Source organism: Liolophura sinensis, chromosome 6 (assembly GCF_032854445.1).
Source record: "Liolophura sinensis isolate JHLJ2023 chromosome 6, CUHK_Ljap_v2, whole genome shotgun sequence".
NCBI lineage: Eukaryota > Metazoa > Mollusca > Polyplacophora > Chitonida > Chitonidae > Liolophura > Liolophura sinensis.
In genome coordinates this window covers 57,585,345-57,607,195 of record NC_088300.1, presented here as the reverse complement: position 1 = coordinate 57,607,195, position 21,851 = coordinate 57,585,345, and the positions used below count along the sequence as shown (strand labels likewise).

The 21,851-nt window shown below is 40.6% G+C and overlaps 1 protein-coding gene across 1 annotated transcript; it reads right to left on the bottom strand.

Annotated features, from left to right (window-relative positions):
* Positions 1–17,974: 17,974 nt before the first annotated feature.
* Positions 17,975–21,816, bottom strand: LOC135468183 (GDH/6PGL endoplasmic bifunctional protein-like). The gene is made up of 3 exons (XM_064746277.1): positions 20,819–21,816; positions 20,468–20,559; positions 17,975–20,018 (listed from the first exon to the last, which is right to left on the bottom strand). Exons 1-3 carry the CDS (start codon positions 21,490–21,492, stop codon positions 18,400–18,402), a joined length of 2,385 nt encoding a protein of 794 aa, XP_064602347.1. The 5' UTR covers positions 21,493–21,816; the 3' UTR covers positions 17,975–18,399.
* Positions 21,817–21,851: the final 35 nt, after the last annotated feature.

The window sequence follows — 21,851 nt, the reverse complement described above, 5'->3', positions numbered from 1 at the left end:
TACTTGTTCGCGTAGTTAGGGAATTGTGTCGTCATTTATCGTCATTTCTGTTCATTTGTCACCTACTCACTAATGACTTCTAATGCAGAGATATTTATCGCCCCTACCTGTACCAGCTCGTAACATCGGACCACGTGTTCTAATGATTAAAGGCATTTACCTTTCAATTGTTGGGACACTTGAAGTGCGGGTTTGAATCCGACTTTGAACAGGGAATTAGCAGATTTTTCCATTTGCTGACAATCTGCGGTCGTGTGTCCGTTTGCCGTTTCAAATTTTGCCTAAATTGAGTGGTTAAATTTTGCCTAAATTGAGTGGTTAGACTCATAGGGACTTTTCAAGATTTCCCCGCCTTCACTGTTTTCGGGGTCTTAGTGGTAATAAGTGGTCAGCAATAATGTAAAAGTTTTAATGGAATCCTGTATGCAAAGATAGCCCTGTAATATACTGTTCTTCAAGAGCGAATTCCCCGTGGATAACTGGGAAGGTCGTTTAGCATGCGCGAAATGCCGGAGATGACAAATTGGTTTTTCAAGCTTATTATAGTATCATTTTGCACGTCTAATTGTAAGAGTGGAAATTCGAGAGAGGATTGCAATGTTCACTGGCAGTAAGATGCTCTACATTGTTAATTATTCAACAGTGCATCCAGTTTAAGAAAAAAACAGTGAGCCGTATTTAAAATCATCTTGTCGTTTCAAATTTTGCCTAAATTCCACTGATGGTGCTTCGGACTCGAGGGATCTTTCAGCCGAAGGTCAATAAAAGCTGTTATCTAAGGGACTGCGAAGTCTGGAAGTTTGGCCGAAACCTGAGAAGAAACGGATCTACAGAAATGTGAACGAAGCGGGAACGTTGATGTTACGGAGACTAGTATAGATGGCAGTACTTAGGTGAGGAAAGAGGAGAAGTGATGGACTGACGTTGTCTGTTGACTCCACAATGAGTAGCTAGCGTGGACCATTTCTCCGTGTGCGCGCAAACATATATCGTCTGTATTACACGTAAAAAGCAATGCGATTACTGGCGGAAGCTGCTCGTCTTCGAGTCGTACCGGAATGGAGGCCGATAACGCAGTAATTAATCATTCTGCCCCCAATCCCTGGGGAATGGAGGGCAAGGCAAAGCCCCTATATAACTGACAGTTTATACCTGGTTCCAAGCCTACTACCGTCCTAATCGCTGTCACCACCACTTTACACGGTAAGGCCCTACGATGTTTCCAGACGTCTTTATGATTCAACCCGATGATTTGTCACCGGCCAGCATACTTTCTGTATAATATTAAGATGAAGAGCATGGAAGTGTGTTATTTCGTATCCTGTTTTGCTTCTCAAACTTTTTCCTCGATTTATTCCTTAACTTTGACGCTTCCTGACAAACTGTTTGATAGATTTTGTAAAGTGCCATTCTGTAACATCCAGGTGTATAATGCCTTGATATTGATTTATTTCTGTCAGCGTCGTCGATCTCAATATAAGCCCAGTAAGCAGGATCACCTAGCAAGACTCGGACCTCGGTGATACAAGCTCCCGCAATCAAGGTAAGCCCCTCTCTACCTGTTAGCAATATTGACAAAGCAATTACATATTCTTTGTCCAGTGGCATTGGTCTCTTGGTTCTTGCTGTCCGAACCATTAATGATAATGATGACAGTAATGGCAATATTTTTATGGAGCAATACCATGTATATTGGAATCATGGTGAATAGCAAACGACAGTAAGTCATTGTGGCTTCAGTTATACTTTCACTGCAAACAATTCCGAAACGTATGTTATGAGTTCAACTATTTTACACAGTTCCACAGATTAACGTCTGTAGATATGCTCTGTTACGTTACATATAGATAGAACTGTGGTGGGTGTATAGTTTTCCAACTTTGTTTTCTGTATACATATTGCCATTAACGCAGTTCATCATTACCTAAAGCTACGACACTTTGATGTACTATGATTTCTTGTACTGCATTACTGTGTTTTTTTTTAAATTTTAAGCTTTGATGTAAAAAAAGCTCTTTTAACACTTATAACACTTATAACATGTAAACGAGATTAGGAATATGTAATGAGCTATCTTTGAACATTCTCAGTTAACTCACAGATTTATATCTGATTGGAACATAGACGGCAGTGTATATTTGCATTATACGGTATGAAACATATGGACTGTATGGACGTCGATATTCGACCAAGATTTTACAAAGCACACCTATTTGCATCATTCAATATATTAAGGCCTCCCGCCTCTATCACTAGATCTATTCTTCTCTAGATATTAGTTGTACATATTTCTTCTACGATATTTGTTTTGAAAATATCCGTCACTTTTTTATTTTGGGTTCGAGTGTTGGCATGTTCACATCGAAAACCATACTGTTATTTGGGTCTAAATTGCTCTCTCCACGATATAGCTTTGATATTGCGAATGTGCATGGCATTAAGCCATAATCATTCATTCATAATTACCAAGGTAATAACTGCAGCTGCCATTGCAAATTGGTACAGGCAAAACTACAGGTGAATGGCAGCGTTGATCATGGACTTCAAAACTGCCTAATGACACGTGCAATGCCAAATTTTCGAGATTTCTGATATACCAAGAGTTTCTTTATACTATAAGGAGTTGAATAGAATGTGTTTCATTCCATATTGCTTTACATTTGCTTTGGCTGATATTTTATTGTCAGAAATTGATGACTACGGCCGATAAGAACGTAGTCGATAAACTTCAATCTTACTGCAATCCTATATTTATGACTTTCTTCACGTAGTTTTAGATCGATTTTTTCCCTGCGGGATCTGACCAGCCGATGATTACAGGGTGACGGGTATATATGGACCCGATAGCCACTGATTAATATTTGAGCGATGACCATACCTGTGAGATCTTGATCCTATCTACCTGTCGTCTTAAGGGCTTTACAACGATCACTCCAGTCACCTTTCCCCTCGTACCGCCAAGTCGCTCCCAATTTAATTCGTTCACCTCAATGGATATGAAGCGGATTTTCCGAGTTTAGAGAAAATCATATAGCTGCTTATTTTCAGGCTGAACGAAATCAGCTGACCTTGACTGCGGAGTAGCCAGTGGAGTTCAGCTAGGTGTTTTGTTACGGCGCTAGAATCCCCAAACACCTCTGACCGACACTGTCGGAACACAAATCTTACATGGAACCCAATCAGTTTCGGATGGAAGCTTGATACACGGTACATACCGTTGTCATTATTGTACATTACAGATTATAATGCGGATGAGTTAGAATCACGACACAACGTATGTTATGGGGGTTTAAGTGAACGGGTCAGTGCGGTCAACAGAGTATGAAATCAAACTACATTTCATGCGCTAATGACGTCTGTGGTCTTGTACTCAAACACTATGTAAAGGGGAGAATTTTCTTCTTAAGTTTTGCAACATTGCTGGAATTGCAGCGCTGACTGAATATTTTGGATTAGGATGTTTGTTTTTCCCATTTGTTCATAAGCGTGGGTTACAACGTGTAACATTCATAGTACCACATATGCATCAGTCAGTGTTGTGAAAGGGGTATTTATGACATTTTGTTAACAGTAAAGAAGCGTATTTAGTGTTTATTTATTTTCTTGAAGTTTTGCACTTGATTACAACCATGTGCAAAATGTACTTATGGCACTGAGTTGGTGTTTTAAAAGAAAAGACAACGCCAGACCAAATGTATATATGCATCGGTGAAGTGTACCACATGAAGTTTAAAAAGCATTAAAACTGTAAAAAAGACTTTTTATTATTGTGATGTTGCATATGTGAGATATCGCAGTTCAAAGTAAGTAAATTCGCGCACATTGAGACAATCAAAAACGCCGCCATGTTATCAATTTTGACCAATCACATTTGTATAATCCGATCGCGCGGCTGCTTTCGCTTTCGTCACCCGAAGCCAGTTTAAACCATATTTGCGTGATGTAGGCCCTACGAGTGACGGCTCGTCGTGTTTCCGGTTGCTCTGCAATTGTGCCGCTCATGACCTCGTAAAAACTCCTGGTTAAAGCTCGATTTACATAGTTGCCAAGCACGTCAGAAAAAAGTGCCTATACCCGTGAAGGTCTATTTTATTCTCTCTTAAAATACAACTTCCTAAACCCTAGTATTTGTTGTCTTCTTTTAAGAAAATTGGAGTTATCAGTCATATTGTTCATGTATGTGGTTGACTTCCTGAAACACTGACTACTGTCGAGTCATCCAGCATGGTTTACCGTGGTTTATGGCTCAACGCGATTTCCTTTTTGCTTTCTTATCGCTTTTTATTTAACTCTGCATACATCCTATACTTTCTAAATTCTGTCACCTCCAAAGTATATTTGTCGCTTTAGACCATTATTGCGGATTCTCGTCTGGGTACTTTGAGTCATACGTCACGTAATAAGCCTCGCTGTCAGCCCTATCCTAGGCGGTCAATTTATTCAGGATGTCAACCAAACCAGCTACGTACAAATAACAGCCTTTTAACTTAGCTATAGGTTAACCATCACCCAGATCACGTGGAGAATCTCTACACGGCAATTGTCTACACTGCCTTCTCGAAGGAGTCTACTCAAGAACACGAGTTAACATCAATGTCTATTGAATGTGTTTCGTTTTCATTTCATTTGTAGCTGATAAATGAGTTTTCTCGACATCTTGCTCATCCGATTCGTGTTCATTTCCGGTTAGACTAGCGTGCTATAGTCGCATGTTGCTGGCATTTCCACCTAAAATCACAGTGGTGTCTTATAGTTTGACCAAGTAATTCCAAAGATTCGATGGGCTCAGGGAAGGTCGGGGCATCACTGATCTATTGTCACAGGTTTAATGGACTACGAACGTACTTACTTGTTTGATCATGAATAATGAATACAGTCTGAGAGCGCAGAGTTTCTGTCAAAGGGCCAGTAAGCATGCATGTTTTACTCTGAGGTATAATGACATTAAGCAACCATCCCAAATATTCTTAAATATGTAATAAGTAGGTTAGCAGGGTTAGCTGATGCGGGCAGAAATCTTCCTTGTGTACCATCTGCCTTCCCAGGGGTTTATAAGCCCGATACCGACAGGTGTAATTCGGTTACCTGTAATTGGATATCACAAACGGGATCCATCAAAAGGGTGGGTCGGGTACCAAAGTCTGAGGGATATAACCCCGGAGGTAAAGAGATATATAGGATTTTGAGAGCGAGACTTCCCATGGCTCGTAAGTGGATATTTCATTCCAATGCCAACCACCATGCAAAAACTACACAGGCTTATGACAGATAGGCTACTCACAATTAATCCTGTTTGTAATCGTGTTGTTTTGGGCGTATTAAGATTCAAATGATCGCGTAATCAATGACGAAGTCCGTATTGTATCACATCAGTCAACACTAGTTGGATGAGTGAATACAAACATCATCTGTATGCTCAAAAATTGTTCATATTACATTTAATCCATCATAACCAAGCAAGCAAATTTGTCAACCGAACTTTGACTCCTGTTTTTCAGGATTGGAATTACCTGACATAGAACACTGCCACAGTTATAATAACATACATATTTCAACTCTTCAGTTAACATAAAAGACATAAAAAAACAGAATGAGCAGAGAAAGACATGGTGGAATGATAGTTTCATCTCGGCTTTTTAAAAGCTATATTTAAGTCTTCAAAACGTGTAACCTTCAAGTTTTTGTTTTCTCAGAGCTCTTACGAGGACGTTGACATACCTTTTAGAGTTATGATATTTATAGTTATTGTGCATTTATTCACCCTGGCTATTCAGTATTTACCGAATACATCTATAGCAGGATTTTAGTTTGTATAGTACAATATTGCAAGCTATGCAAAGGTTAGTTGGATACCATCATAAAGAGATGGAAAAATACTGCTTCATAAATGATAATGTATTTGATTAAGGATTTAATGGAAAGCTCGACGGCACGGGATGTATATATTGTGTTAATTGTAGTATTTGTAAGGCTTTAATATTTCCTGTCCGTGTAAATCACGACGATAACTATTGGTGTGCATATATTGACCAAGCAATTTACTTCATGTGTATGGCGTATGCTTGGAGTACACGCACAGAGACGTTTACCAAATCAAGCTGCATTATTTAGACCTTGTGATAAATCTAGAGCCATACAGGAAGTGGGGAAATATACAAAAACTATTTACTGTACACTTGAGTCATTTTACATGCTAATTTTTCATACTTTTCTTATCATTATTAGGCAGTGTGCACTTACACAAAAATCTAAGCGTGTCGCACCGCGAAAACAGCCAACCTTTGTTTTTTCCAAACCACTTTATGCTGTCCACTACTTGTGACTTTTTTCACAACGCATCTGAAATTTTTCTTACAGCTTTCCATCGCCATTTACTCTTTTAGCAGCCGATATATGCTATCTCATCACTTTTTTCAACGACTTCTGAAGGTCTTGCTAGCTGGCTTGGACCTCAGGCATGGTCTTAGCTGTTCTCTGTACGGGTAGCCATATTCCTGGTACGGCAAAAACATTAGTAAAGGAACGTTAGACGTTATTCACACTGTTCTCATTGCGGGCTATCACGATCTTGTGAGTTCCCTTTGACGTCAGCCAGATTATTTGTAGTTCTCATTACAAAGTGTTACTATCTTGCTAGTTCTCCTTGACCTCAGCCACGTTTTCTACATTTTTGATTATGGGCTTTCGCGATCTTGCTAGTTCCTATTGACGCCAATAATGTTTCCTGCAATTCTCATTATGGGCGGCCACGATCTTGCTAGTTCCCCTTGATGTCTCAGTCTCTTCAGTTCGGGTTCTCTGCAATATTCAATACTGGCTGTCATGATCTTGCTAGTTCCCATTGACGTCAACCACGTTCTTTGCAGTCCTTATTTTCGGCTATCATGATCTTGCTGTTTTTGACGTCAATCATTTTTAGCTCAGTTCTCATTATTTTCGGCCGCTTTAAATGTCTTTTACGGCAGCCGCTTCCTTTGTAATACTGACAAATGAACCTATAGCGGGCTGTCATCACCTTGTAAGTTCCTCACGAAGTCTTTCACGATGTTTCTAGATGTCTCTGTTTCTAGATGTCTCTGCCTCTTATGTTCTTTGAGGTTTCCTAAGCCACCTGTCAGATGCTCGCATAAACTTTTATGCGCTCTCTCTCTCCCTCTCCCAAAATGCCTGTCACGTTGAGTCGTTTTTCTACAATCTTTTATTCCCACCCACGTTCTCTTCTGTCTCTCAACGGGCCGCTTGTCCATGTCTGTTGTGTTTGTGCAACCCATTTTGTGCTCTCCACGTCTCTCAGTAGGTATGCGAAGTTCTCTATCTCCAGTCAATTCTGCGGCCTTGTTACTGTATCAGGTAGCTGTCTCATGTGTCCCAACCACTCTTTTGCGACAGTCTGTATGCTTTTATTATTTGGCTGTTATTATCCTCCCATTACCAGATAATTTGCATCGCCTGTCGTTTGTTGTAGAGACATAATTATATACTTTAGCCACACAGGGCTATCTCATTGATCTGCTGTCCGGGTCAACGCTCAGTGGTCTCATGTCCAATGGATATGTCAGTGAGGTGATTCCAACGGGTTGTTTTATATATCGGGTGTACTTACCAAACCGTCTGTTTTTACCAGGTTCAGCTCATCAACCCGCCTGTTCTTACCTGATTCAGCTCATCAAGCCGCCTGTACTTACCTGATTAAGGTCATCAAGCCGTATGTTCTTACCTGATTCAGCTCATCAAGCCGTATGTTCTTACCTGATTCAGCTCATCAAGCCGCCTGTACTTACCTGATTAAGGTCATCAAGCCGTATGTTCTTACTGATTCAGCTCATCAAGCCGCCTGTACTTACCTGATTAAGGTCATCAAGCCGTATGTTCTTACTGATTCAGCTGATCAAAACCGCCTGTTCTCATCTGATTCAGCGCATCAAACCGTCTGATCTTACTGACTGAGCTCATCAAGCGGCCTGTTCTTACCTGACTGAGCTAATGGTGTCGGCTGTTCTTACCTGATTCAGCTAACAAGTTGCCTGTTCTTACCTGATTCAGCTCACAAGTCGCCTGTTCTTACCTGATTGGGCTAATGATGTCGCCTGTTTTTACCTGATTGAGCTAATCAGCAACCTGCGGATGGTCATGGGTTTCCCCCGGGCTGTACCCGGTTTCCACCCACCATAATGCTGGCCGCCGTCATATAAGTGAAATATTCTTGAGTACGGCGTAAAACACCAATTAAATAAATAAATAAATAAATTATTGTCTATGTAAATATATCATAGCCGTACCGAAAATGCATTTTTCATTCACCCGCTTGTTCTTAGCGTGTATGTTGTAAAACCTCTTTAGCCAGCTCATCAAAGTCGTGCTGTACTACCTTGTTCATTCAGTTGCCTATCCCTATGCTGTATGTGTGAATATATCACACTAACAACCAACTAATTCACCTCATCAAAGCCGTGTTGTAAGTTATTTTGTTCATTTAGACATATTTTGTATTTTATACAGCTGACATTCGTAACTACATATGGCATTCACATTATCTTGCATTCATACTTCATCGGTTCATACACCTGGAAAATCCTACCGCCAATACACACCTTGTCGGCCATCTGTGTCATCTGGTTTCTCACACTTCTAATGATCGCCTCATCTTTGTTGTAGATGAAGTCCCACATAGTGTTAATCGTCAGTGTGGTCTGTGCCCTATTTGTACTCCAGACTTCAGCTGGCAAACTTTTAGAAAGACATATCAGGTAAGTGGAGATAGCCTCTATAGACACAGGACAGATTTGTGAGGTGTGAGGTACTGTACATATCGGGTGAGTGGAGACAGCCTCTAAAGACAAAGGACAGATCTGTGAGGTGTGAGGCACTGTACATATCTGGTGAGTGGAGACAGCCTCAATAGACAAAGGACAGATTTGTGAGGTGTGAGGTACTGTACATATCAGGTGAGTGGAGGCAGCCTCTGTAGACAAAGGACAGATTTGTGAGGTGTGAGGCACTGTACATATCTGGTGAGTGGAGACAGCCTCTGTAGACAAAGGACAGATTTGTGAGGTGTCAGGTACTGTACATATCTGGTGAGTGGAGACAGCCTCTGTAGACAAAGGACAGATTTGTGAGGTGTGAGGCACTGTACATATTAAGTTAGTGGAGACAGCCTCTGTAGACAAAGGACAGATTTGTGAGGTGTGAGGCACTGTACATATCAGGTGAGTGGAGACAGCCTCTGTAGACAAAGGACAGATCTGTGAAGTGTGAGGCACTGTACCTATCAGGTGAGTGGAGATAGCGTCTATAGACAAATGAATGATTTGTGAGGTGTGAGGTAATCAGACTTGGAAATTTAAAGGCTCCATTCTCCTGTTTGATATGCCCTTTAATAAGAGACCCACTTTGCACATTTTGGGTGAGACGATATATCGTATTTATTTATTTTATTTATTATTTGATTGGTCTTTTACACCTTACTCAAGATTATTTCATTTTTTTTAGATTACTTCTATGTCATGGCACTAAGGCGCGAGTATGAGCTAAACAGACTTCGAAAAACAGGATTCGCGATTTTTTTCATTTATTTTGACTCATGGTAAATAAGAATGTCTGCGTGCATGATTGGGACATATATCCTTCTTTTCCGATTCAAGTGAAAACTATTGACATCCTCTTTACATATTTCATCTATTCCATAACACAAATAATTCTTCGGGGATTTGCAGAAACAGTATTTTGAATAAGTCATGTTATTATTGATTTGGAGAGGGGGTACCCTGTAAGTGCAGGAGATGTGACACGAGGATATCAACAATATTTGTAAAGGGAATTTTTTTCGTAAATAGCTTGAGTGTTATTTGCATTATGTCAGTATACAATCGTCAAGATCTCCCCCCTCCTTTGATTGAAACGCAGCAAATGTGGATATATATATAACTGACCCGTATTGGGACAGTTAAAAACTAATCCTCTTTACAAATCATGACGTTTGAAGCTGGATGCTCAAACTTGGTTGAAATTGTTTTCTCTCGAGAGCGACGGGATTTTGCGAGTATGGATAGCCTAACAGCGCGAAGGCCTTTTATCCTGGGATGGCAGGGGCCTTTGGAATTTTTTGTTTCCACGCTTATCTGTCAACACATTCCAGAATAGAAATGCGTCGGGTATGTTGGAGACATATACGGAAGGAAAACGTATGATTTGTCTTCTCATATCCTCTCATAAGTGGTTAGTTTACTCGTTTCAAACAGAAATACAGAGTAAATTAGTAAGCCTTGCTACAACCTCTAACATAGCGAAATTCCATCGCTCTCGCTCTCTTTCCGCGGGTCGAATATCGTTTATTGGGACCGACCTATTGCATGGAACCAGAATTGAAAACGATGTTAAAGCTCAGACAACACACTGAACCAAGTCGTCAACACAACACGTTGTAAGTACACATATTAACTGATGCATCAAGGAAGGCAATAATGCATGTTTCCGACCTGTACACGATTCCGTTTTTCGTCGAAGAAGGGATGTCATCATAACATGACGAGTTGCAAAATACTGAAGTTCCTGTAGTAGACATTTATTTTTCATTATTTGTTTATTAAAGTTTTAATTTACAGTTGAATAATGCATATACGTATGTATGTATGTCGAACATCTGCATACGTCTTTCTTGTATATACCTGTGATATTAAGACAAACAGCAAAGAGTGTGTTCTACTTTAATAATACGTAGTCGAAATATGCGAGTGTTTTTTTCTTAAGCTTACTTAACAGGTACACAATTTGAAACCCCTGGATGTCTTGTCCATATTGTGTAGGTCTCCTCCGCCCGGTCAGACCATGGAGAAGTTCTCAAAGACGTGTGAGTACTGCGGCGAGGTGTTCGGACCAGAACTCACTTACAAGTGTCTGTTTGACCCAACATTCAGCACCTACAAGGACTGTGTAGTGGGCCTGGCCAGGAGATAGGCCCACCGAGGAGTACAGCGCACTGTTGTATACCAGTGGACTATAGTACTATACAGATTTTCTCCTCTAGAGAGGAGATATGAAGAAGGTAACCATCTGCCACACAGCCAAGTTCCTACGTGTATGTGCGGTCGTCAATGTCCCTCCGGGTGTCAACAGGCCAGCAAAACGCCTTCGGCTGATGGGCCGGATCGAAGACTCTCTCAACCATCACGCTTGTTTATGAACATCTAACTTTTGTTTATCTCTTTATGGCTTTGTTCTAAACGACTATAGATAACAGCTAATCCGTCTTAAAACTCTCCGAAAAATCCAATCAGGCTATCGCCTCGGTATCCTTACCTTCCGTGAGAGGAGACTGATCCAGTAATATCGTGCCTCAAGGTGTCGATTTATGTAAATACATCTATTATTTCTGATTCTTCAACCATTGACTACAGATCCTGTTAAATATACACAGAATATCGTCCTATATCAGTATCTTATTGTTTTTAGTATCCTGAAGGGCATGAGCTATTAACAGTTACAAACAGTGAATGAACGACATTTATTAGTCTCATCCCTTATTATGTTATACAGAGACGAAACATAAAGCAGAGAATGGTCTTTTATGATTTTATGATTTAGTTTGAAGTAGATCAATTTTATGGCTGGGATCAAATATATAGTGGCTCAATAATTCACAAGTTAACGTTATCTCATACTTTGTTTTACTTACCTAGCAGTTCTTGGTTTAATAGAATATGTGATATCAGCACGTGTTTTACAAACCCTTTCTCTTGAATATCTATTTAAATTTGAGCTGTTATAAAATTTTGGTGTCAGTGTAATGTGTTGAATGGAGCTTTGCTACCTTTTCTATGGAACATAATGAATATCTCTTTAAATTTAACTGTTATAAAACTTTAAAATAGGGAGACAGTCGCGGAGCAGACTTGGTGCTCGTCTCGCAAGAGGGCCAATTTCGTAACGTCCATATTGCACGTAAGTCCATAAGACATACATCCGTGCCACAATTTGTAATTGACTTAACGTTACGAAAGCTTCGCAGAACGCTACCCAGGTAACTAAACAAGCGAATGTATAATTTGTAATAGGGTGTACTGTCACAATTTTAACCACTGACCTCTGGCGAGTTACTGGCGAACTCTCCCACATCCGACAAATGTCATATTGGCAGAAGGCAAGTAGTGCCTGGAGAACTATATGCAAGATAACACAAGCATTGTCAACAAGGCTCCGGGAACTACGAATGGCATAGCTTATTTCAACAGAATAATATATCTACGTCAGTCATGCTGGAACCGGACTGTGACTACCGTCTAATCAGTGCGAAACAACAAGATTCAAATCGGTAACACGTTTCTCACTGGCTGATCATGTCACGCCCTCTGAAGGTGCCATTTGTTACTAGTATTGTACATACATAGCCTGGCTGTTACGCAATAAGATTGTTGGTAGACCATCTCTTGTGGTTCCATGTACACCTATTAGAAAGAAAGTCGGCAACGAAGCGATAATAAACGGCTGATAGATTGGGCACTGAATATTTAATCAAATGAGGAACTGGGGTTATCTTTCACTGAAATTCGTAACCTAATTTCGTGACAAAAAAATTACGCTGTCTAGGTTATAACACTAGGTCAGTTATTAGAAAGGCTAAAAAAGGGGAAAAAAAACAAAAAAAAAACGATTTACATAATGGTGATATATATATTATAAATTTTATAGGCAGAATAATTTTATCCTTCCAAAAAAAAAATGACAAACGTGATGCCGATTGATGGTGTCCACTTTGAAATTAGAGCAGCTTACAAATGACGAAGATCATCCGTCTTGAGCGATAGCTCGAGAGGTAGGACACTGGCTGATGTGATAATATTTCGGCAAAATGGAGCACACTACACTATACTGGTGGTTAGCAAAATACGACTGACAAAGATTTTACTTCAAAATTATTGGAATGGTATCTGGATATCGCCAGAGTGTATGGGCTAAGGTTCTACTGCGGTCTCTTTCATCCAGTGACTTCAGTCCCACTCTGCAATAGTCCAGCTTAGAAAGACACAGGAAATCCATTTGCCGATGTTACCGAGGCTATTGACCTGACACATGAGGTTGTCCGACAGCCGGACACCTAATCATGCACGTTTAAGTCGCTCTGTCAATTTACAGTTAACAGTTATAGTGTACACTAAATACTGTTGTCGTTTGTCCACATAGTTATAATATATGGCTCTAGATGAGGGTCAATGTTTTATGCACCACTCGCAAAATATAACCCTTCCCTAATACGCAAAAGGCTCTAATTAACTTTCTAAAAAGCCAGGCCGATTTCCAGCTGTCAGTCATGGGATCGGCTTAAAGCTGTTGATGGTATATCTGTGAGGACAAACTGAGGTGGATAGAGGCGAGTGGTGAGCAAGGGTAAAACGTAGTATCGACACCATTTTGTCCCTGCTGCATGGATTAAAACCTGGCCGGTAGATGGGAATTGGAAGGCTACAAGTCGTAGGTGTTGCTGGTGGTGGATATGTAGTCACCAGGTGAGTTTAGCTAATATTTTGTGGGCGAGCTATACAGGTGCTCTCTATGATAGTTATATGAATGGACTTGCTGTACAAAAATGGATTTGCCTTGTTATAATACCAGTAACAGAGATTCATAAATTAGAAAAACAGGTCAGGCAAAGGCGAACTTCGGTTGTTATTATAATAAAGATTTCCGTTGTTATAATAACCGATATTCGTGGAGTAGAAGTGTGCATCCCAAACAGGTCAGGCAAAGGCGGGGTTCAGTTGTCATAATAACAAAGATTCCTGTTGTTATAACAACAAAGATCTATGGATTAGAAGTGTAGAACTCAAACAGGTCAGGCAAAGGCGGGGTTGGGTTGCTATAAAAGCACATGTTTCTTTTGTTATAAGAACAGATGTTCGTGGATTAGAAGTGTGCAACTCTAAAGGCAGATTTCGGTTGTTATGATAGCAGAGATTTCCGTTGTGATGATAATAGAGATTTCTGTTGTTATAATAGCAGATGTTTGCGGTTTAGAAGTGTGCAACTCATAGCAAGTATTGTCGTGCAAAGGCTGATTTCGGTTGTTATATGGACACACAGGTTCGTAATTTAGAAATGTACAACTCAGACGGAGGCCTCTCTGGCTCAGTTGGTTAGCGCGCTAGCGCAGCATAATGACCCAGATGCCTCCCACCAATGCGGTTGCTGTGAGTTCAAGTCCAGCTCATGCTGGCGTCCTCTCCGGCCGTACGTGGGAAGGTGTGCCAGCCACTTGCGGATGGTCGTGGGTTTCCACCGGGCTCTGCCTGGTTTCCTCCCACCACAATGCTGGCCGCCGTCGTATAAGTGAAATATTCTCGAGTACGGCGTTAAACACCAATCAAATAAATAAATAAATAAATACAACTCAGATCATGGCAGCTGAATGGCATACTAGGCTAAGGTACTGAGTGACATAATTTCGGTTTCTTCGTTCAAGATGATGCAAAGCGCTTTTTACGCAGTCTGGTAAAATGATTTGGGATACTCAACAAATGTCACTCAATTCTTCCATCGATTTTATACCTATTTGTAAGATTTTATGGCATGTACTTTCGTACCTCGAAAGGCAGGTGCACTTTTTGCCACTTATAATCTGGCATTATTATACCTCATCGGGTAATTCTCGGTTTCCATTGGTCGAGAGATGGTCACATGATAGTCCGTGAAACATGATGTACAACCATCACGCGCGACAATGAATGCAACATCACGCTCACAAAGTAATATCCCACGTTCACTAGGCAATATCCAACGATCTCGTGCTAATATCCAACGATTACGTGCGTTTATTCCACAGCATTTATCCCCCTTTGAGAGCTCTCTGGCGACTGCTTGCTCGTAAACAACCTACTACTGGTCCTATTATTTTGGAAATGCTCTCTACGTTGCCTGTCCGAGACGAAACCTTCAAGTGTATCTGCATGGTCTCTCTTTGTCTCAAGTGTCATGCGCATGCTGAAACGAATGAAAGGTGCACATGCACTTCTACACATACTGAACGTGTGGTAATGTTAGGTGGGTGAAAATCATGACTTTGTGATGTTGATGTGTATGAAGAACATTGCATTAAAACTATTAGTGGGTGATCTTTTCGGCAATTTTTGATATCTAGATATACGGCCTATGGATATCTGAATTCTTGAATATCTTGGTTAGACATTTTTGGGGGTCTAATCAGTTCGTTGTCAGTCACGCATGTAAATGTCATTGTGTTTGAAGCCGAAGCAGCGAAAACTCGATTCGTAGGCCCTACATACGACCTCATGGATTACGTTTCTAGAATTGTTAAGCATCTAATTTTGATGCCTCTATATATCCACCGACATTGTTTTTCCCGTTCTCTCTCAGGTGATATTTAGATGTAGGATGTCCCGAGGCAAGTTTACATACTCAGTATCACATCTTTATATTTTACAGCAAGTTATGTAACGCAGAAAAAAATACATTGGATGTCTTGGAATTATGTGTTTATCCAGTATTCTGATATATGTACATCGGTCCTTTTGAACAGGAAAGCTTATCTGGTTAAATACCGCAACAGGCCTATATTAAGTGCATGTCAATTTGCACAAAAATTTCTCGTTGATCCTTGTTTAACACCGTACTGAAGAGATTTTTTGAAGGTGACGAACTACAGGTCTGAATGAACTGACCGCACTATTCTTAAAGTTCAACATATGAAGACAAACGGGCTCATTGATTTCTCTCCACCTATACGTGCTTATAATATGAATTGATATATGGTAATTCCTTGCTAAGAGATTTGAATGTTGGCTTGGCTGATTGATAGTGGTCTTGATGTCGACCTTCAAAGACGCAGCATGCGACAAGAGTAGTTAGAAAATAAGATACCTTGCTAAATGACGGTTTGTCTCTTGGGGTCGGTGGGTTTTAACCTGGCTGCCTTCACCGGGCTATTCAGACCAGAAAGTCTTGTTTCTGCGCGCGTTGGGGGCGTGTCGAAGATCACTGGTTTACTGGTGACATCATATTGAGAGGTGAGTGCGCCATCTGGATGTCAGTGGTTCAACATATGAAGAAAGCTAGCCTCTTCTCCCTTGACAATCACCTTTTCTCAAATTTTGTAATCGGATTTCTAACCTCATGGATAATTTAGTAGACTATACAGCATAACGAAAGAATAAACTAATATAATTTTAAACTGTGTTCAGCATCTCGAACTTGAAGAATACGAGAAATTGGGTATTTCTTATTACCGTAATCAAAACTGGAGTCTTGGCTAATTTCCATCTCAGCTCCCACGGTGAAATGACATGTGACCACTGTAGTCATTTATTCACGGAATGTTTAACGGGGCATTATCATTACACATGACGGTAGTGATGTATAGACCTACATGGCAAATCTGCCGACCTGTAGTACCGCAGTGGTGGCAGGTTAACTGGATTCATTGCATGCGTGCCTATGCTGGCTTAATCGGTTGTCGACACTGGTATATAACAACAGCCACCAAGTCCATGGTTTTCGCCCTGTGCATTGCCCGATTACGACGTTATTATGGCATTGAGAAGTTTACCTGCGGCAAATATGAGTAAGGTGTACAGTTTTTGTGGCGTATTGTCAATTCATTGGTCAAACTTACAGGGGGTGAAAGGGGGGGGGGGAGATGTTAGACTGATCAGTGACTCCCCAAAGACTTGTAAAGACGGATTTCCTTATAGTTGTAGTCCTTGTAATTGGCAAATTTTGTGCCAACGGGTTGTTAATACATCTGATGAAGCAGCCCCACCCCCCACCCCCAACACCCGCTCCAACACCTCAATGCCTTTATACCAATCGATTATTCCATTTCGACCTTAAACGTTGAAAAATTCACCAAACAATTCCCAACAGTCATCAGAAATAATTCGACAAAAGCCACGGCCATGTCAGTCTCTCCAGGGATCCAAGAGTCCCAGTTTCCACCTAGATTGAATATTAAATCTATTCGGATGTAGTAAGTACTACAGATTAAAATTCAATATTTTCGTTTATACAGGCTACAAGGCAGCCATGAGCCCAATTTTTTTCCTTGTATAAAAAAAAAGAGTCGCCGAATTCTGTAAGACGAGTCGGAAGTTGGGGTTTGCGTGACCACCTTTTCGTGTCTAAAACAGAATAGCCGATAAATGTTATAGCATTGGGGAAAAAGTCATTTTTGCCACTTCACTAGCGACCAGCCTAGTTGTACAAAAATAGCGTCACGAAAGCTCTGCCGAAAAATACTCAAAAATAAGTATTTTCCAATGCAATAAGGTTGGGAGGACCGTTTTCTTCATCCACGCCGTTTGTTACTAAAGAGATCACGTGGTCTCTAGCTTCCGATCTGTCTTACAGAATAACAGGAAAGGTGCAAATTGGCAATACGTGCTTGTAACATTCCGCAACTTAAGACTTGGTAGAATGTTTACCAAAGAGCTCACCTGTAGGACACACATGCTGAACTCAAGACAAGACAAACAGGAGTTATACATTTACCTTAGCATGCATTCAAATACACACAAGAGACGTAAAGGTCATGAATTTGGTATTTGCGGGAATTTTCACTCATGTACGACATCAATGATGTTTTACTTTTTCGAGATACCATCCCTAACATTTACCTGATCACATTTTAATAGACAACTCGTAATTTCGCAATTTACATTAATTCGTATGCACACAGGACATCAACGATGGAACAACTCACTCGTGTTGCCGTACGTTACATGTACTTCATCATGGCCTCTCCTTATTTGTGAAAGTTCAAAGTTCAAAGACAGGATGTCAAACATTTGACCGACCTACAGACCGACCGGCCTACCTGGCGACTAAAGCTACTTGTCACAGGCAAGAAAGGATTTATTAAGTTTCTGAAGGTGGACCAGAATGTAGGGCATCAGGACTGTTAACAGCAAGCTGATCACAATCACACGAAGGCTACATGGATACACGTAGAAAACACAATAGACACGGTGTTTGATTTCTTTATTCGATATAAGTATGTTTCACTACATTTCCTGGCGTATCAATCAGACCGAGCTAGACGGGGCTGGATTCGAACGTGATAGCGGTCCAATGTGAAGAACTCGTCGAAACAGTTCAAAAAATAATAACACAATCAAAACAGAGAACAAAAACGACGATGAACATAATTCTTATCAACATTACATATGAAATGAGCAGATTACGGACGGAGACTCATTCAAAGCAGATGGACAGTGAAGATTTGACCCCATGGATGGTTCGACCAAGATTCAAAGAAGACTTATTCTTGAAAGAATATGATTCTTTTGTTTTCAAGCAGACTTTCCATTTGACCAACACCAAAAATACATATTTAAATGGACAGATGAATAAATATTGTTATAAAAATAGTTGTTAAATGCATTCAAATTGCAGTCATCCGTAGAAGCAGTTGTCATCCATATACCAGGTTACGTTGCCATGTTTTGGTTGAACACCTAATATTGGGAAATTATTTTTATCGGCTTCAGAACTTTGAATCACCTGAATGATGTCGTGTTTCCCTTCTCCTGTGACAAGAATGAAAACGTTCCAAGCAGAGTTAATTGTGGTGTACGTCATGGTGATTCTATGTGTGACGTCAGAGTGTGGCGCCGTGGATCTCACTGCAAGTCTGCTCCTCTCCCCAAGAGAGGCTTGGCCTGGGAAAAGAGACGCCGTGTGACCATCCGTCCCGACCCCTAATACGATCAAATCAAACTGTAGATTGGGCAACCAATGGCGTAGCGAAGCTTCGTACAGCTGGTCAGCCCTATCCCCTATCTCACAAATACGCCCTGCCGTCTCTACCCACATGGGGTGGACGTTTAAATACGGAATGTTTACAAATGACAACAAATTTTGCTGCAGACTGTCAAAGTTGGACTGATGGTCACTCATAGCCACACAGCGTTCATCCACTAACCAGATATGTACATATGCCCAGGGGAGATCAGAGCCCTGCTGAGCCAGGTATCGGAATAACCCTTGGGCAGTGCGGCCACCAGAGAAGGCTACGTGGGCCATGCCCCTCTCCTCCACAGCTCTCTCAACTAAGGTCCTAATATCACCAGACATGGAAGATATTACATCATCCGTATCGCTCACAACCAGTTTTCCATCTAAAAATTCAGACGGCTTTACTTTAATTTTGAGGTGATTATCATTGTCTATTGCATTTATGACATTTTTTGTTAATTTCACGTTATATGTCAAAGTATCAGCCTTGAGTGAGAAAGCCAGCTGGCTGTCACTCTGACTGGGGTTATACAGTCTAGGTGCAGCCATGGACTCTGTGGACAGGACGCCGGACCAGACATCCCACAACGACAAAAGGTGATCCGAGCCAACAAAATGTTCATGTCGCCCATCCAGTATGTTCACTATAACAGCTGTATAAGCATCCACATTGTTGGTCAGACAAAATGACAGTATATCATCGGCAGGCTGTTGGTAAATTGTCTTTGATAAAGTTTTGGCGTGGAATGTTAAACTGTTAGGAATGTTGAGGGTGGCTAGAGATCTGCTCGCAAAGATCGCTGGTTCTGATTCCGATCCATGCTCTATATGAAACACCAGTTGCTGGAGCATCGTTCTCTCATCAGCAAACGGCCGACTATTAGCCAAATTAAATACACTATTTTTAAAAATGATTCTGATGTAACTGACCCTCTCCTTAAGTTTTTTACCCGACACGAGAATGAAGGGTATACCCTGCCATCTGGGGCTGTTTATGTTCAAGACTGCCGCGGCGAATGTGGCCGTCTCACTGGAGAAATTAGAGTTCCCAGATTCCTGAGCGCCGTCCACTTGATAGTTATCATACTGAGCTGTCAAGAGTGATCTCCCCTGAACCTTGACAATCTGCTTGATCAAGCGTAATTTGTTGTCTTTAATCTGGTCAGAATCAGAAATATTGACTGGCAAATCCATAGCTATTAGAGTCATCATCTCTAACATGTGATTCTGCATTACATCACAAATGACCCCATATTGGTCATAGAAGTCCACACGGCCTTGAAAGAAAAAAAATACGTTTAATTAAAGTAAAAAGCTAAGCATAGAAATCTATAACTACCCTTTCGATTGGTTTATGAACAAAACCCTTAAAATATCTGCCTTTGAACAAAACAAACTACAATTAATGCAAACATGCAAATTAACATAAATGTACACTGTGCACTTACAAAGATGTCTCATCACATACCAACACTTTAATTCCTGACCCAACTCATCACAATAATCCTAGCTAAAAATGGTTAACATCAGTTCATTTAGTGCTGCCTCACTGGAATATCAAGCTGAAGACACAACACAAGATAAGTACTTATTAAGAGAATTTTAATTCATTTAAGTCGATCTTTGTCATGACATGATTGGAAAGTGTTCTGTAATTTTGATGAAGAGCTATGTACAGCAATACTGATGTTATATATTATCTCAGTATATTGGTCAATAACAGTACCTTTCAGTCCAACAGTCTCAAGCATGGAAATTTCCACTCTCTCCACATGATTTCTGTTTAGCAGTTCATCCAGATTTTCTCTGTTCATCGCCCTGTAGAAAACCACTTAGATATTAATTCTAAAGATATTAAAAAATCACGACATTCCAAACATGAACTATTTAAGATTTCGGTACAATGTAACACTATTTCTTTTATTCTATTCACTGTGTTTCAGTTTGTATTTGTTGTCAGAAGAAAACCTTTAACTACATATTAAATACATCATCAGTCATGTAAATTTTTTTGTCTGCAGAAACGCAATCTAATACAAATATAGCACGGATGACCAGAATTGTATTAATACTTCACCTGAGAGGTAAAATGTGTTTTACAACACCTTTGCCCAGATAATGGTCCACTCTGTATATCTCATCTTCCTGAAACTGGCTAGTCAGAACTTTTGTCATATTCAAAGCAGTCTCCTTATTATGACCAAATGGTTTTTCTAACACCAGTCTAATCCAGGTGGAGTCATTCTCCGGACGACAATGCTGATGAATTAAATTTGATACGCGCAAGTATGCTCTGGGTGGTAAGGACAAATAAAACACACGCCCTATTTCTTTGCCATACTTGTCTCGAGCACTTTCATGAAGATGTTTAGCCAGTTGTTGGTAGTCATGTTCGGTTTTCAGTTGGAAGTACTGAGTTTGGTTTATAAATTTGCTCTTTTGTTCCTCACATGTTCTGCTGTCTACACAGGTCAGCTTAGTATTGAGAATGGTCAGTAACTTTGGGGCCTCCTCATCCGAGGAACCACGAGAACTTCCATAAAACTTGTACCACACATCCTTGCCATGTCTCTCCTGGAACAGCTCAAAAAACCCTCGCCATAAATACTTCTGAGCCAAATCCCCAGTCCCTCCAATGATAACCACGTGGATGACACTATTCGGGCCTGCCCCTGGAGCGGCGGGCTGAGTTACTACAGGGGGGAGTAGAACAAGGCATGTGAAAAGCAACAGTAACGATGCAGAGGTCATGTTATAAGTCAAAAAGCCCGTAATGCACACAGCTTGTTCGAAAAAGGTGTCAAACTACGACAGCGGTTGCGGTTGAGTTATTTGCTGTTGTGGGAGCGCTTGACATATTAACTGACTGTGCCAGTTTAAACCACCACATTTCCATGCGTCACACAAATACTCAGAAGAATGACAGCGATAATTATTTCCTGTACAGGTGACAGACACGTGAAAAAATGTCACTTGAACGTCGAGAGCCGATGCTATCCAACTCAATAGTTTAAAAAGAGTTTAAGTTCCTGCAGGACGCCTGCCAGATCATGCCCCTCTCTCCTGTCAGTGCCTCTTTCCCTTTCTGCAAGTCTGCATTTTCACCTGTT

What these genes read in the sequence shown, in the direction of transcription:
- LOC135468183 (XM_064746277.1), bottom strand. Translation starts at nt 21,492, where the DNA reads ATGACCTCTGCATCGTTACTGTTGCTTTTCACATGCCTTGTTCTACTC. An exon ending in AAACACATTTTACCTCTCAG is followed by an intron (nt 20,560 to 20,818) that starts GTGAAGTATTAA and finishes GGTTTTCTACAG; the next exon opens with GGCGATGAACAGAGAAAATC. An exon ending in TGAGACTGTTGGACTGAAAG is followed by an intron (nt 20,019 to 20,467) that starts GTACTGTTATTG and finishes TTTTCTTTCAAG; the next exon opens with GCCGTGTGGACTTCTATGAC.